The sequence below is a fragment of the Oncorhynchus gorbuscha genome, linkage group LG03 (genome assembly GCF_021184085.1).
Source record: "Oncorhynchus gorbuscha isolate QuinsamMale2020 ecotype Even-year linkage group LG03, OgorEven_v1.0, whole genome shotgun sequence".
In the NCBI taxonomy this organism is placed as follows: domain Eukaryota; kingdom Metazoa; phylum Chordata; class Actinopteri; order Salmoniformes; family Salmonidae; genus Oncorhynchus; species Oncorhynchus gorbuscha.
In genome coordinates this window covers 42,700,377-42,716,779 of record NC_060175.1, presented here as the reverse complement: position 1 = coordinate 42,716,779, position 16,403 = coordinate 42,700,377, and the positions used below count along the sequence as shown (strand labels likewise).

General features: G+C 42.3%; 1 protein-coding gene across 6 annotated transcripts in view; it reads left to right on the top strand.

The window, feature by feature from the left end:
- Nucleotides 1-16,403, top strand: part of LOC124031403 (rap1 GTPase-activating protein 1-like) — a 174,626-nt gene that overhangs the window by 138,803 nt on the left and 19,420 nt on the right. For 2 of the 6 annotated variants that reach the window (XM_046342607.1, XM_046342606.1), the window contains 6 exons: nucleotides 1,761-1,854; nucleotides 12,251-12,298; nucleotides 12,874-12,912; nucleotides 13,086-13,265; nucleotides 13,636-13,739; nucleotides 16,258-16,336. In XM_046342607.1, the coding sequence (XP_046198563.1) occupies nucleotides 12,260-12,298; nucleotides 12,874-12,912; nucleotides 13,086-13,265; nucleotides 13,636-13,739; nucleotides 16,258-16,336 (441 nt within the window). In that variant the 5' untranslated portion in view covers nucleotides 1,761-1,854; nucleotides 12,251-12,259. Of the gene's footprint in view, nucleotides 1-1,760; nucleotides 1,855-8,810; nucleotides 9,249-10,936; nucleotides 10,973-12,250; nucleotides 12,299-12,873; nucleotides 12,913-13,085; nucleotides 13,266-13,635; nucleotides 13,740-16,257; nucleotides 16,337-16,403 lie in introns of those variants that run through there. The other 4 variants (XM_046342604.1, XM_046342603.1, XR_006838122.1 and 1 more) reach the window with 4 other exon arrangements.

The window sequence follows — 16,403 nt, the reverse complement described above, 5'->3', positions numbered from 1 at the left end:
CATAGCAAAGGATCTGACTACTTATGTAAATAAGGTATTTCTGTTTTTTATATTCAATACATGTTTTCTTTGTCATTATGGGGTATTGTGTGTACATTGATGAGGGGAGCAAAATAATTGAATCATTTTTAGAATAAGGCTGTAACGTACCAAAATGTGGAAAAGTCAAGGGGTATGAATACTTTCCGAATATATCGTAGTTTTGAAGTGCCACTGAACTGGCATTTTACTTTTCTGTAAAAGAATTACGCTTCTGAAGCAGGACTAACATACATCACTAGGCAACCAGAAGTCAAGCAAATAATCTTGAGCTGCCTACACTCTCCTAAAAACGTACTTTAAAATGTGTTAAATACAGTGACTAACCAAGCTTTTTAGTAGAAAAATAACACGTCTTCCGCTAAGAATCGACTCCTAAGATTCAGTATTTTTGGAACGGAGGAGACTGATTAGTACTTCAGAGAACACAAGCACTCGCATCTTTCATAGTGAGCTAACGAGGAACGGAGAGAGTGGGGAGGGACACACTATAAGCATGTCAGCCACCAGGCAGATGGATTCAGAACCGTGCAGTAGGCCTATCCTTTGGCAATCTTGCAATGGAATGCTTTTTTTCATCATTTCTTGGCTTACAATGTCTCGCAACTTCAGTAAAGCAGGGCCTGTCATCAAAGAATAGGCTAGGATATTCTATACGCAACAGACCGAAGACTGAACACACACTCGCATCATTAGCAAAGAGAAAAAGCAGGCGAACCAGCTTCACTGTGATTAAAATTTTGTGGTGTAAAAAAATAAATAAAAATATTAACGTTAAAGATCCCAATTTCGTCTAAACGTTATAACGTTAAAACATTTGTACCTCCACATTGCACTATACACCACCTGATGGCATTGCTGGTGTGACCTTCTAACTGCTTAACCGCCTGATAGAACTTTGTTATTGCACCAAAAAAATATATTATTTGAGTTGTTAGAAATAGGAATTTAAGGTGAAATCATTTTTTCGACATGCTTTTCAAGAAGAGACAGCTAAAGTTAATAGAGCGCTTCCAGCTTAAAGGCTCAGTAATGGTGCCCTCTGCTCAAGGTTTGTGTGCAGAATGCAGAGAGGCTCATTAATTGATTGTATATGGGCCGTTGAAAGCCTGACTGCCAGTCAATCCAGCAGTTGACTGCTTTGTGAGATGTTGTGTGAAGTAACATGTTTTGACTCAGTATACAGCTCTGGCCAGGATGCTAATAAGATCCTGTCACCAGAGAAAACGTGCACAGACAGAGGGAGGGAGTAGGATATTTTAACCTCCCTTTTCCCTCTGTGTTGTTCAGAAAATACAATTAGAATTACTTAGTAGTTATTTGTCAATGGTTCAGACATCCCAGTTTCCTGACAGCCCTAGTTATAGCCTGTCCTCACCACTTCACAGGCTCAGGAAACAATACTGTAGGCTAGTGGAACAAGGCAGAAAAACAAGTCTGGTTTAACCCCAAGTATTTACTGTTGAGAGACTGGAAAGACATTCAGCTCAGTCACATGATCCACAGTGTTAGCATGTTCCTCTCTCTAATGTGGTGAGGGCAAAACTTGGAACTCTATAATGGCCAGAATTCACAATACAATATATGTGATCTTTACCAGAGATGTTACACTCAAAAGCAACCTAACCTGATTTTTCAACTGTAATAGACTCTAATCGTACCCACATAAAGTCATGATATATAAATGTCAATGACTCTGACTTTTCCTCTGTGCCCCACAGGAAAGAGGATGGAAGGATTCCTCGTATCTCTAACACACTAGAGCCCTCGCTGTCTCACTCCCACCCTTCGTATCGCACTCGCTCGTTATCAAAGGTAAGAGGGGGGTCCAAACCGCCCACTGCACCCACCCTGTCAGCTCTTCTATTCAGCCATGACTTCTTACCTCTCTTCACAAGCCTCTCTCTTACCTGTCTCTTTCTCTCCTGTTTTCTATTCATCCCCACTCCTCTCTGTGTTGTGTTCCCTTGTGCTGCTCTGTGTGCAGGTGAAAGGTGTCACCAATCAGATCGCTCCAGATCCAGTCTCATGGACAGTCTGCTCTGATATTTTTTTTCTTTCTTTTTTTGTTGTTGTTTCTTTAACCTTTATTTAACTAGGCAAGTCAGTTAAGAAAAAATTCTTATTTACAATGACGGCCTACACTCACATTGAGTGATGGCCTATATGCCACAAGCTCCCGGGGTTGGGTCCGGTATTCATTGAAGTCACTATAAGATCCTGGTTCGAGATCCTGGTTAGATTCCAGGCTCTGTCACAGCTGGTTGCGACCGGGAGACCCATAGGGCAGCCCACAATTGACCCAGCGTCGGGAGGGTTTGGCCGTCATCACGCTCTAGCGACTCCTGTGGCAGGCTGGGTGCATGCATGCTGACACGGTCGGCAGGTGTACGGTGTTTCCTCTGACACATTGGTGTGGCTAGCTTCCGGGTTAAGCGGGCATTGTGTCAAGAAGCAGTGCGTCTTGGCTGGGTCATGTTTCGGGGGCCGCATGGCTCTCGACCTTCGCCTCTCCCAAGTTGGAGTTGCAGCGATGGTACAAGACTGTAACTACCAATTGGATCCCACGAAATTGGTAACATTTATTAAATACATTTACATTTACATTTAAGTCATTTAGCAGACGCTCTTATCCAGAGCGACTTACAAATTGGTGCATTCACCTTATGACATCCAGTGGAAAAATAAATGAAAAAGTATACTATAAATTGTACATATAGAAATACATATTTCATAGCATAATGTTTTGGCTCTCGGATCCCAGCTCTTCACAGGCACATAGCTAGAGTCTCATAAATAATATCTGTCTCTCAAAGACCCACACATTACAGAACTGGAGTGTTAGAGTGAGGTAAACAGTTCCAGTGGTCTAGATTCTAGTGGTCCTTCCTCAACCTCTGCAAACCCACTGTCACTCACTCTCATGGTGATTCATTTATGCTGCTCCATGAACACAGGTGCCGTGACTCAATTGGACATGAGGAACACTCAATGATTAGGTCTGCAGTAATGCGCACGTTTATAGGTGAGTGACCTCGTCAAGAAGCTGTCCATTATAGTCATGCATAATGTCCATGATTATGCATTGCATCCTTATATAAAACATATTCGGCAGAATATAAATCACAGGGTACTTCAGTAGAACTGTATCCGGTAAATGCTCTTGGTCCAGACTGTATTGCCATAGTGTCTATCGGTCCATATTCCCACTGCTGTGTTCTGGGGCACAATGCCGCAGCCTACAGATGTCTCTCTGGTGGTGTTGGTGGTCCTGGAGACACTGCTACCCTCTGCATCAGTCAAGCCCTCTGATGGATGGATGTGTGAAGAGCAGAGGAGAGCAGACCAGAGCAGATGCTGCAGTGGAGACTGAGGCCTCTTTGTGCTCCTCAGCTCGGCTAGCCAGAGGAAGGTCATGTGGGAGTCTGCTGCTGACAGCCACAATGAGTGGATCCTGATGCATTTTCTCCGGCCCGTGCCAATTGGCTTTTGTGCACACTGAATACTCCTTTAGTCAATCAGAGAGCATGATTGCAGAGAAGTGGACGGAAGAGTGGCGTGGCCAAAGCATTGTCAGGTCTCTCCACAGGTCTGGGATGGGAAGTTCAGGGATCTGGTGTTGGAATAAGTGGTGGAAGTGAGCTGAAAGTTGTGATGTGAGCTATGGGTTACAGTGGTGATGGGGGATTCAGGTCCATCTTCCTCAGCCCAGTTTGTCTGATCTTACCAACATCCCTGTTCATGTCCTTGTATGCAAAAGCCTTGTAGCGATTGTAGTCATTGATTCATGGTCAATAGGGTCAATGTTATTGCTGTGTAACTCATTGGTATCAGATGAGCCACAGCGAATCGTCTCTCCCTCAGGCCCTGGGCCTATCAGGCGCCTTCTAACTGAAGCTTTGCCACACTGTTATATTTAGGGTTGTAGGGAACATCATTTCACTCACACAGAGTAGCTCTGGTAATCAAGTCAGAAAACAAAAATGGGTAGCGTGTAGACCCCCAGGCAAGGGAGGGCAGTGAGAGTGCATCAGTGGGAGAGAGGCTCCTTATTTCATCTATCCTAGGGCACTAACCTGGAGTGCTTAAAGGACTTGTAAAGGGAAATAAAGGTAAAGTGTACTTGGACTCTCAATATAATGTTGGGGCTTGAGAAAGAGAGCTCTTATCTATTCACTATGCTGGTTATTACTTTTCTACAGTATTTCCCTTTTATCATTCAGCCCACATCCCTTCGCTGTGTGTATGCATGGTTTCCACATGGTTTCCATTGAATGCTACTTGTATTTGACAATGAGCTAATATTTTAACAGTTTTGACAGTTTTGACAGTTTTGTTTATTACATTCACTTCCCACATCCAATGTGAATTCTAACTTCCACTTGAGTTTAATTTTTACTTATAATTGATGTAAATGGAAAAGGAAAGTGTTATGCAATGACCACATACAGTGCATTCGGAAAGTATTTCCACATGTTGGTACGTTACAGCCTTATTCTAAAATGTATAAAATTATTTTTTTCCCCTCATCAATCTACACCCAATACCCCATAATGACAAAGTGAAAACAGGTTTTTAGAAATGTTTTCAAATGTATTAAAAATACATAAGTATTCAGACCCTTTCCTATGCGACTCAGAATTGGGCTCAGGTGCACCCTGTTTCCATTGATTATCCTTGAGATGTTTCTTCAACTTGATTGGAGTCCACCTGTGGTAAATTAAATTGATTGGACATGATTTGGAAAGGCACACACCTATCTATATAAGGTCCCACAGTTGACAGTGCATGTCAGATTAAAAACCAAGCCATGATGTCATATTACGGAGGGTAGTGCGTGGGGGGGGGGGGGTAGTGTTCACTACAGAGGGTAGTGCCTGCAGCCCAGTACATCAATGGGGCTAAGCTGCCTGCCATCCAGGACATCTTTACCAGGTGGTGTCAAAGGAATGCCCTAAAATTGGTCAAAGACCCCAGCCACCCCAGTCATAGACTGTTCTCTCTAAGCGGTACGGAGTGCCAAGTCTAGGACAAAAAGGCTTCTCAACCGTTTTTACCCCCAAGCCATAATACAGGTATGAACGTATGAAGGTAAGACCCAGATGCAGACCATGTTGAGGAAACAATAGTTTAATATTCCACCAGGGGCAGGCAATAGACAGGTCAAGACAGGCAGGGGTCAGTACACCAGAGGTGGAGCAACGGTACCGGGTGGCAGGCAGGCTCAGGGTCAGGGGCAGGCAGAGTGGTCAGGCAAGCAGGCTCGGAGTCAGGACAGGCAAGGGTCAAAACCAGGAGGGTGAGAAAAAAGACTGGAAAAAGCAGGAGCTGAGACACAAAACGCTGGTTGACTTGAACAAACAAACAAACGAACTGGCAACAGACAAACAGAGAACACACAGGAAATAATGGGGAAGATGGGCGACACCTGGAGGGGGGTGGAGACATTCACAAAGACAGGTGAAACAGAGTCAATAATAATTCAACCCCTTTGTTATGGCAAGCCTAAATGAGTACAGGAATAAACATTTGCTTAACAAGTCACATAATAAGTTGCATGGACTCATTCTGTGTGCAATAATAGTGGTTAACATGACAACTCCATTTCTGTACCACACACATACAATTATCAGTAAGGTCCCTCAGTAGAGAAGTGAATTTCAAGGACAGATTCAACCACAAAGACCAGGGAGGTTTTCCAATGCCTCGAAAAGAAGGGATGGGTGAAAATACAAAAAAGCAGACACTAAATGTCCCTTTGAGCCTGGTGAAGTTGTCAGTTACGCTTTGGATGGTGTATCAATACACCCAGTCACTACAAAATGCAGGCGTCCTTCCTAACTCGTTTGCCGGAAAGCAAGGAAACCGCTCAGGGATTTCAACATGAGGCCAATGGTGATTTTAATACAGTTACAGAGTTTAATGGCTGTGATAAGAGAACATTTAGGATGGATAGTTACTCCGTAATACTAACCTAAATGACAGAGTGAAAGGAAGGAAAAATATTCAAAAACATGCATCCGGTTTGCAATAAGAGGAATAAGAGGAAAATCTGGTTCAGGCTTGCTTACCAAGAAGACATTGAATCGGTTTGAAAATCTATGGTAAGACTTGAAAATGGCTGTCTAGCAATGATCAACAACCAACTTGACAGAGCTTGAATTTTAAAAATAATAATGGGCAAATATTGTACAATCCAGGTATGTAAAGCTCTTAGAGATATACCCCAAAACACCCACAGCTGTAATGTCAAATGGGATTCTAACATGTATTGACTCTGGAGGTTGAATACTTAGCTAACCAAGATATATTAGTATATTAGTGTCCACTTTTACATTACAGAGTATTGTGTGTGGATCGTTGACAAAAAAAGGACAATTAAATACATTTTAATCCCACTTTGTTACGTAACAAAATGTGTAAAAAGTCAAGGGATGTCAACACTTTCTGAAGGCACTGTATTACCCTGTAGCCTTGCGTCTAATAATAATACACTGATATGTTCTCAGACATTTGCACACATCTTTACAATATCGACAGGGTTGACCTTTTTTAGGATATTACTGCTGAACCCAAGTTTGGTTATTTAATTTAAAGTCTGAGTATACAGACTGACAAATGAGATGTAATACATTCTAAAGAGCCTATACCAGGGATGGGCAACTTCATTACTTGTGGGGCCCACAAAAAGACTGCATTTTATAACTAATTTCATGCAATGCAATAGCTGACATGGGTTAATTGAGTGACTGCTTGTGCACAACGAAATGTTGAAATTGCACCTGATGTATTCTACTACTCTAACTCCCAAAAGTAAGTACATACCCAGTCTGAATTTTTTAAATTGTATTTATAGGTCCGCGGGTCGCCAGTTGCCCATCCCTGGCCTGTACAGTGTGTTCTCCTACAAAATCCAACTTTATCTGCTGCCATTAATGCAAATGTACGCTTCGCTCAAAGCTCTTCCTACAGTACAACAGTCCTTCACAGTAAAGTGTCTCCATTTTATATAAAGACATCAATCGGTATTAGAGGTTTAATGCTGCATACATAGCCTCCTCATCATAGAAACTCAGAACTCTCCCCTCTAGTGTTTTGTCCATTGATTTTCTCTCTGCAGAAATGTATTTTGGTGGATGAACTGACAGTGTTCATATTCTTGTACAACTGCAGCGCCATTAGAAAATTAACCCAATCAGTTTTTTATTGAGATGTTTCTGAAATGTGTTTCCCTGTGGCAGGAAGTAGGTCAGTATTGGTTGTAAATGTGATAGTGGGAGAGTACCAGAGAGCAGGAGTTCCATAAAATACACAAGTGTACACTTTCACATAATAATACAACTAGACTCTACCCCTTTCTCTCCTCCCTCTTTCTCTTTCTCTTCCTCTTACTCACACATGCAACCCAATATACTACAGAATGTTTACCCTTCTTGTTGTTCTGAAAGTTGAAGAGATGAGATGTTGATACCCTGATCTCAGACCCTGGACCTTGCAGAATCAGCAGACCCTCTTTGGGCTCATGCAGCCTGCTGAGTCATCTGAGACCAGGCCCATTAAAACTTTCACAGGGTCAGTAAAGGCCCCTGGAGAAAAGGGCTGTGTGTCAATACAGGAAGAAGGAGGGTCTTACTGTAACATCAAGAACCATGGTCTTTACAGAGCACACCAATAAATTGAGCATTTGCTTCTTCAGTTCATGGAAGGCAGTTTATACACGTTATTCAGACTGGAAGGTAGACTTACTTTACAGTGTAAATAAGCTCGTTTTGAGCACAGACTACTGTATGTACAGAATGCAAATTTACGATATGTGTTTAGCTCAGAGGATGTGTGGACTATGGCACTCGTGGACTGTATGTTTGCATAGTTTGACAGCCGTGTGTATGATAGTTTAGACAATGTGTATTCTTGTTATATTCAATATAGTGTTTATTTTACCTTTATTTGAACACGGAAGACATATTGATACCTATGTCTCAATTCCAAATGCGCTCTGTATAATACTATATAAATATACGATATGCATACACATTTAAATACAAAAACACAGTCATTGTTAGCACAAATAAAACATCACAAATCACCAGTGTGATAATTCATTTAGCTAGACCATTTGACTTTGTAGTTGTTTGTAGTGTGTGGTGGAGAAACAAGCTTTATTTGAAGTGCATTTATTGGGGAAATGCCGTAGAGTGGGAAAGGCCTCTGATGATTGTTTATGAGTTCATGGTGCTTTTGTCCTCAGATGAGAGAGAGAGAGAGAGAGAGAGAGAGAGAGAGAGAGAGAGAGAGAGAGAGAGAGAGAGAGAGAGAGAGAGAGAGAGAGAGAGAGAGAGAGAGAGAGAGAGAGAGAGAGAGAGAGAGAGAGAGAGAGAGAGAGAGAGAGAGAGAGAGAGAGAGAGAGAGAGAGAGAGAGAGAGAGAGAGAGAGAGAGAGAGAGAGAGAGAGAGAGAGAGAGAGAGAGAGAGAGAGAGAGAGAGAGAGAGAGAGAGAGAGAGGACATTTGAAATGGCTCTATTCCTTTGGGACCTTTGTGAGTGTAATGTTTACTGTACATTTTTATTGTTTATTTCACTTTTATTTATTATCTATTTCACTTGCTTTGGCAGTGTAAACATGTGTTTACCATGCCAATAAAGCCCTTTGGATTGAGAGAGGGGGGGAACAGAAAGAGGAAGACAGTATTTTCACCATATGAAAGGGTAAAAAAAGAGAACTGTACAAAGCAAGAGAGGCAGGCCAAATAAGCCAGAGAGAGGCATAGTTATTCACAGTGGGAGGTGGAGAAACGCAGTGCCTCTCTCTCTCTCTCTACTTCCTCGAACAGACAGAGTGTGTGAAAAGAGGAAGAGAAGGGGAGGATCTTTACAGTCAGGCACATGCTCACACAAATATAGTACATACAGATCTATACCCACAGACACACCCATGCATTCTAATGGGCATGCAGAGCTATTTAGACATGAGACACAGCAGCAGTTCCTGTCGTGTTTTTAGATGCAGTAGAATGCAGAGTGTAAAGTGACAGTAGTAGTCAGGCCTCTGACCATCTGGTCACTACACACACAGAGAGACAAATATACCAGTACACTGTTTTTTGGAGTCTGAATTTTGAAGTTATGACTGACTTCAGGATGACTAAGAGTGGCCATGTGTTCCTCAGTCCTGCGGTTATTACACGGGGCCAGAGGAGACGACACAGCGATGTAAGTATTTATTCTTACTGTTGTAAATGAGTAAGAGACTGAGTAATACTGTAGTGCAGATCAGTGTGATCTTAGATATCTTTCAGTGTAGTGTTACTCTAAATGCATATCTGATCGACATTACTCTGTAGCAGTCAGAACAGCTGTTCTCACTTGAAGGCACAGCTGTGTCTTATCATTCATATTAATTTGTTGATTTCTCATGTGCACAGAGATTGGTTGAACATGACAGATGTGTGATCAACTCATTTGGTTTGCTTGGTTTTGATAGGACAGTTTACTGTAGCCACAGAAACAATTGAGAGTATAGGAGGCCATTAGGTCAGGGTTGGTCTTTAGTGCAGTTTCCAGTTCCATCACTGTTACTCATTATCATGTCAGCACCTCTCAATGGTCGGTTTTTGTCTGGCAGATAGTTCAGTCATCCTGCACGTGCAGGCTAGGTTATTATTGCACAGTCACAGATTTTGAGGTGAATATTTGTGTATGAAAAACAGTAATATCTTAGTTTTGGGTTCCGATACACACTGGCAATTTGGTCCATGTTTGTTTGCACTTGTGTTTGTTTTCAAGGCGGCAGTAGGATCTGCCAGCGTATCATATGACACTGTTTGTTCACACAGGGAACAATGGGTTGCACCCATGGCTTTATTGAGACAAGCCAATGTTGGTCAGTATGTGAGTAGTGTGTGTATGCACCCTTTTAGTAAGTCCTGGTGTGACCATAGTAAATGTATGTTGTCATGTGGAAACATCAGCTTGACACCTCATTCCACGTTTGTTACATGGTACAGAGAGGGCCTCTCTGCACAACAATCTGGGCTATCATTGGCTATGTGACGCTCCTCATTGGCCATGTAGCTCACAAAGTGTTTCATTGGAGAACAACTGCCTGGCTGTGGGTATTACTTCTCTTACTCTATATGAATGTCTCTTATCTGGGATAGAATGGATCCTGCAGTTAATGGGAGCTGATAGTGAATGGAGTTTGTAAAGAGGTTACAGCATTGGTGTTGATTTTTGGTTAGAGGAGTATGAATCTGATGGATCTCTGCCTCACTTCTTGCAGGAGTTGTACAGTAGACTTCTATTGATTAGAAATGAACAGGGCTGGCAGACGGAGGGTAATATTAGAACCCGTTTGTAAAGCCAGGTATCTCATTTGTTTCCATTTGCTGACTTATATCTACTCTCCCCATTCCATGTTGATCTAATGGGCTAAGTGTATTACGGTCACTCATCAACACACCTTGAGTGTCCAGAGTTAACACACAGTGCCAGGAAGTCAGCTGAGGTGGTTAGTGGCTGTTTGCAGCCTTAATATTCCTCCACCGCCTTTTAGAGGCACTGGGCTGCACTCCTTCAGAGGAATATATATGTGTTTCCAGGAGATTGTTTTCCAGTGTGGAGGAGCAATTCAGTGAATATTGAATGGTGTCTCAGTTGGGCTGGTGTTGTTCTGGGGTGGTGTGACAGGCCTGGGAAAGAAGTGCAGCACATCGATGCCATGGAGGAGTCAGAGGCCGGTTGTAAATAAAATTGGCCTTGGATCAACAGAACTCCCAGCTCCATATCCACAAATGGGTTGGGATGAACACAAGAGAAATCTCATGTGAAGAACACTGCAGAGCCAGCCTATTTTACCAGTCAGTAAACCACTCTCCCTCTTCGATTTGTCTCTCCCTCAGACCTCGGACCTATTTGCAATGATCGAGAGGATGCAGGTACAGTAAGTGGTCTGAGAGCTCTGCTGTATACTATCGTCACTGCTTTGTATTCTTTTGTCGTTTCTCCTCTGTGCTCTGAGAGGCCGAGATGGAAAGTGTCTTCGTCCTGTTTCCTGTTTACAACATTTGTGATTTATTTGTTGTGCAACACTGTTAGGGTTTAGGAGACAAAACCAGCTCATATTCTTATTCATTTGATGAGCACAGCATAGTAGGAGTATATAAGTGACACAGATCTTAGATGGTTTGATGAATTATGAGTGCTACTACTATAGTGCATACTGGGTCTTTTGCGTTGGAATATTCCCTCTTTATCTACGTTATCAGCTCGAAGAGCTATCAGCCTTTGAGAGCCTATCAATATCTCTATCTCTATGTGTAGCAAAACTAATTCTAAGCTATAAACTGTCCCTGTTGGAACAGTGACCAATTAGCTCCTTGTGTGAAGCACTGGGCCTTTTAACTGCTTCTGTTTCAGTTACTTTACTCACTCCGATTATCTCAATGCTGTGTGTTTATATGTATCTCCATTAGCTGTTGCATAAGCCCCAGCTACTGTATTCTTCCTGGGGTCCACAAACATAAAAACATTTAAAAAATAATACACTATAAAATACAAATATGAAAAGATAATAGAACATAAACAATTACATATCATGCATATTATGCAAATCCAAAACCAACTATATACAGAAAATGCAGGAAGTTAAGGTAGTTTGCTGTGAGGTGCTGCTTGATTTGTCTTTTAAAGCTCATCTTGCTGTTCGCTTGAGCAAGCTGCGACGGAAAAGTGTTGCATGCCACCACTGCTCTATATAGTACTGTCCGATGCCCCGAACACGTTCTGAACATGGGTACTGTGAAGAGACCCCTGGTCTGTGTAGTCTGGGATCTGGCTGTTGATGACACCTTCCCTGTTGTCCCCTGTCTTTCACACTGTCACTCCTCTGCTTCAGTTGCTACCCTCTCTTTTCTCTTCCACTTACATTTGAATTCTCTCTGCCTTTGCTTCCTCGTGATGCTACGTATGTCTAGTTGATATGTTGAAACAATGTATTGCCCTTCATCTGAAAGCTTCTCATGTCTCTCTTTTCCTTTGTACCTGTAATGCCGAGGTTTGTTATAGAGGAATGTTTCATACATTATGAACTTGAATATTACATTATATTTTAAGTGAAATTGGAGTAAGAAGTTTAATATTTTGTGCAGATGTGTGAGTGTGTGTGTACTGTGTATATCACCTGTCCCCTGGCATGCCTCTATCTCCCTCCACAGGGCAGTAGAATGGACGAGCAGAGATGCATCCTCCCTCCACCCCTCAAAGTGAGTCTAGGAACGGTAGACTTTGTATCATATCCTCAGCGGGTTGACAGTCTGTATCCAAACAAAGGGATGCTTGCCAAGGCGGCAGGGTAGTCTAGTGGTTAAAGCATTGGACTAGTAACCGGAAGGTTGCAAGTTCAAACCCCTGAGCTGAAAAGGCATAAATCTGTTGTTCTACCCTTGAACAGGCAGTTAACCCACTGTTCCTAGGCTGTCATTGAAAATAAGAATTTGTTCTTAACTGACTTGCCTTGCTAAATAAATTTTAAAAATAAAGGCCCTGAGTGTCACAATAGGGGATAATTCAGATGTGAATACATTGTTAAGTTTATTGTGTTGGCCACTCTAAAAATGGTGTTGTTTTAGTTGGGTTGCACACTCAGAGTTAAAGTGGTTTCAGTCTCTGATGTAATGTAGGTTCCTTTCATTTAAGTAATGGGCATTGTAGATTGAGCATTTGTATATTGATTGAATGTGCTTTGAACACATCAGTCACATGCTGCATTTATGAGGGCACTATGATGGGAAATAGAACAATGTTGTTCATAAGTATGAACATGTGATTGTCTCTGCAGACAGAGGAGGACTATATCCCTTACCCCAGCGTTCACGAGGTACGAACAATCTGAAACTGAAATCTGTCTCGCATATAGAGCTTTGTGATACGTTATAAACATTCTGTGTGAACCCACAGTGTGGTAACCCTTTATCTGCTGTTGAATTGAATTCCATGTATGGTGTTTATTTTCATGTAACCATTAACCTGTGTCATCATGGTTGATATCAGGTCCTGGGCCGTAGGAGCCCCTTCCCCCTTATCCTGCTGCCTCAGTTTGGAGGCTACTGGATCGAGGGGACCAATCACAATGCCACACCTGGGCCTGAGCAGCAGCCATGTGCTTCCTCCCACATCAAGCTGGAGACCAACAGCATTGCCAAGATCTACAGGAAACAGTTAATGGGCAAGGTGAGCAGAGTCTTATAGGCAGCATTCTGCTCCCCGTGTTTTTCTGGAGTATTCATTCCAGCTGAAATTGGAATAGATTGAAACTGAAATGGAAATAGAAGGAAGTATGTTTTTTTGCTAGCTCAGATTCCCTCAGGTTGCTTACATCACAGGGTGAGCCGACATCCATTCATTCTCCTGGGGGGAAGACTGTGTTTCTAACAAATGAAAGTATTTTCTGTATTTACCACTGTTAGGTTAGCTGGAGGAGCTTCTGTCTGTTTGAGCAATGGAGCTGAGGGGGACTAGGCCAGTCAGAGAATTAATGAACAAGTGCCTGAGGCATGGATGAGTTGTAATCTGAGGGGATCTCCTGGTAATGTCTCTATAGGAACACTTTAACTACTACTCCATGGACACTGCCCTGGGCCACCTGGTCTTCTCCATGAAGTATGACGTCATCGGGGACCAGGAGCACCTCCGCTTGCTGCTAAGGTACCAATTATCTTTATCTCTCCCCTGCCACCTCCCTGTCTACACATTACCTCCTCTCCTGTTTCCTGTCTCTATTGCCCACTGCCGTTCTCTCCCATTCTCTTCTGTCTCCAGCACTCTCTTTATTTCTCTCCCCATGTGCCGCTCTTTTCCTCTCTCTCTCTTTCCTTCTATTTCTTCCCCATGAACCTCTCTCTCTCTCTCTCTCTCTCTCTCTCTCTCTCTCTCTCTCTCTCTGTCTGTCTATCTCTCTCTCTCTCTCTCTCTCTCTCTGTCTGTGTCTCTCTCTCTCTCTCTCTCTCTCTCTCTCTCTCTCTCTCTCTCTGTGTATCTCTTTCCCTTTGTGGCCTCCTCTCAGGCTCTCTTCACCTAGTGTGCAGTATAAATACTGTTCCAGGACAGTATAGTCAATAATGGACTGCAGGCGCTTGACCACCATGTAGTGCTCAATAACACCTGACCCAGAGTAGAGGAGAGGGCATCGATCTGCTTCAGCCTCTAAGCAGTCCTGTCCACATTTCCATCCCTACCGAGGTCCACTATGTGGTCAGAGAGAGGTTAATTTAGCTCAGGGTTAGCACTCTAGCCTTAAACACAGGCCACTGAAATTCTCAACTCCTCCCCGTTATAACACTAATGATAAAGTAGCAAGGCGGGAGGCAGCACTCAACGCTCCATAAAAGCTGTGAATTAATTTTACGACCCTAGAGAGAGGACTCCAGCAGTAGCGGCTGTTTATCCTCCTCCCACTTGATGTAAGAAAGAAGCTGGCGAGCGGGTGGCCCACCTGCTGTCTAATGATCAGCTGGGCAGTTTCCATGCTTCTGGTACAGTCACCACCTCAGTTACGTCAAATACCAACATTCACTGAGTTGGCTCAAGACCTATACTGAGAAATGACCCATGAAGACAGAAAATATTGAGACGAGGCTCTCTATTCCAATGTGGCCTGAGTTTGCAGGTGGTGTATGGCTGAGAGTAGTTGTGTTAGTTAGTGTGCTCGGTTTGCAGGTGGTGTATGGCTGAGAGTAGTTGTGTTAGTTAGTGTGCTCGGTTTGCAGGTGGTGTATGGCTGAGAGTAGTTGTGTTAGTTAGTGTGCTCAGTTTGCAGGTGGTTTATGGCTGAGAGTAGTTGTGTTAGTTAGTGTGCTCAGTTTGCAGGTGGTGTATGGCTGAGAGTATTTGTGTTAGTTAGTGTGCTCAGTTTGCAGGTGGTTTATGGCTGAGAGTAGTTGTGTTAGTTAGTGTGCAGTTTGCAGGTTTGCAGTGTGCTCAGTTTGCAGGTGGTTTATGGCTGAGAGTAGTTGTGTTGAGTGTGAGTTTGCAGGTGGTGTGGCTTAGTTAGTGTGCTCAGTTTGCAGGTGGTGTATGGCTGAGAGTATTTGTGTTAGTTAGTGTGCTCAGTTTGCAGGTGGTTTATGGCTGAGAGTAGTTGTGTTAGTTAGTGTGCTCAGTTTGCAGGTGGTGGTGTTTCACAAACACTAATATATTAAGTCCAGCATAAGAAAATGGCGAAGATCAACTTAATGTTATCAAATCTAGAACTGATATTGTACATTGGATCTACTTAATATTTCTGATGAGATCCTTTCATTGATCGTGTCTTAGTGTTAAACATGGCTTTAAATATTTAATTACTTTACATTTGTATCCAGGAATTGTTGAGCGCAGTGCTCATTCCACTAACACTAATTGGAGGTAAAGCTGAACGCATTGTAGCTTGATGTAGTTTCCTCTGTCAAAAGTGGCTCAAATTATGTTACTAATTGTGAGAATGGGTGGTCTCATCATTGTCAATTTCCCCAATGGTTTTGATATCCGTTCATCATGATCCATTACACCTCAAAGCATATCAAAATGTTTGATACTAATATAGAAATGTGCTTTTTATTCTTCAAACATGCATACAACATTGTGTAAAAGTATCGTAAAGTTGAACAAAACAAAATGACCCACAATCCTCTGAAAAGAGAGCCACATGGCAAGTTGTTAGAAGAACTTAAAATTCCTAAGATGAAAGGAAATATTATGAAAATTTAGTAAGTTAAACACAATTTCCCTTGTAGTTGTTTTTAAACACATAGTTATTTATATCATGCGTTTATCTTGTGTTGAAATCATTTTTAGAGTAAATGTTAGGGTAAAGTAGAGTAAATTACTAATTATATTCAAGTAAATGTTTTTATGGCAAAATAATGATATTTTCAAGAATAATTTACTAACCACCTGAATAATTTTGTACAGTGCCGGTCTGAACAGTTTGTGTTGCTCATAGTTGGCTGTGGCAAGGCAGGCTATGCAAATCACCATTGTGTCTCCACAGCATTCAAGGGAAGATTCTCTACAATAGTTCTGCATCACATTTGCATCAGCAGGGATGTCAACAAAATGGGAAGGAAACAGATTTGAAATGGCACCAAAGTGTTGAAGGTTCTTTACATGGGAAACAAATATAATCCCCTCTATAGAAACAGAATGGTGAATATCTATGTGACTGTTCTAACATTTTGTCTTTTAGGACCAAATTAAAAACCCACCATGATGTGATTCCTATCTCCTGCCTGACCGAGTTCCCCAACGTGGTCCAGATGGCCAAGGTAGGATGACAGAGCCCAGAGGGCATGTTGTGGACAATGGTTGGAAAGGTACTTCTTAGATATGGAG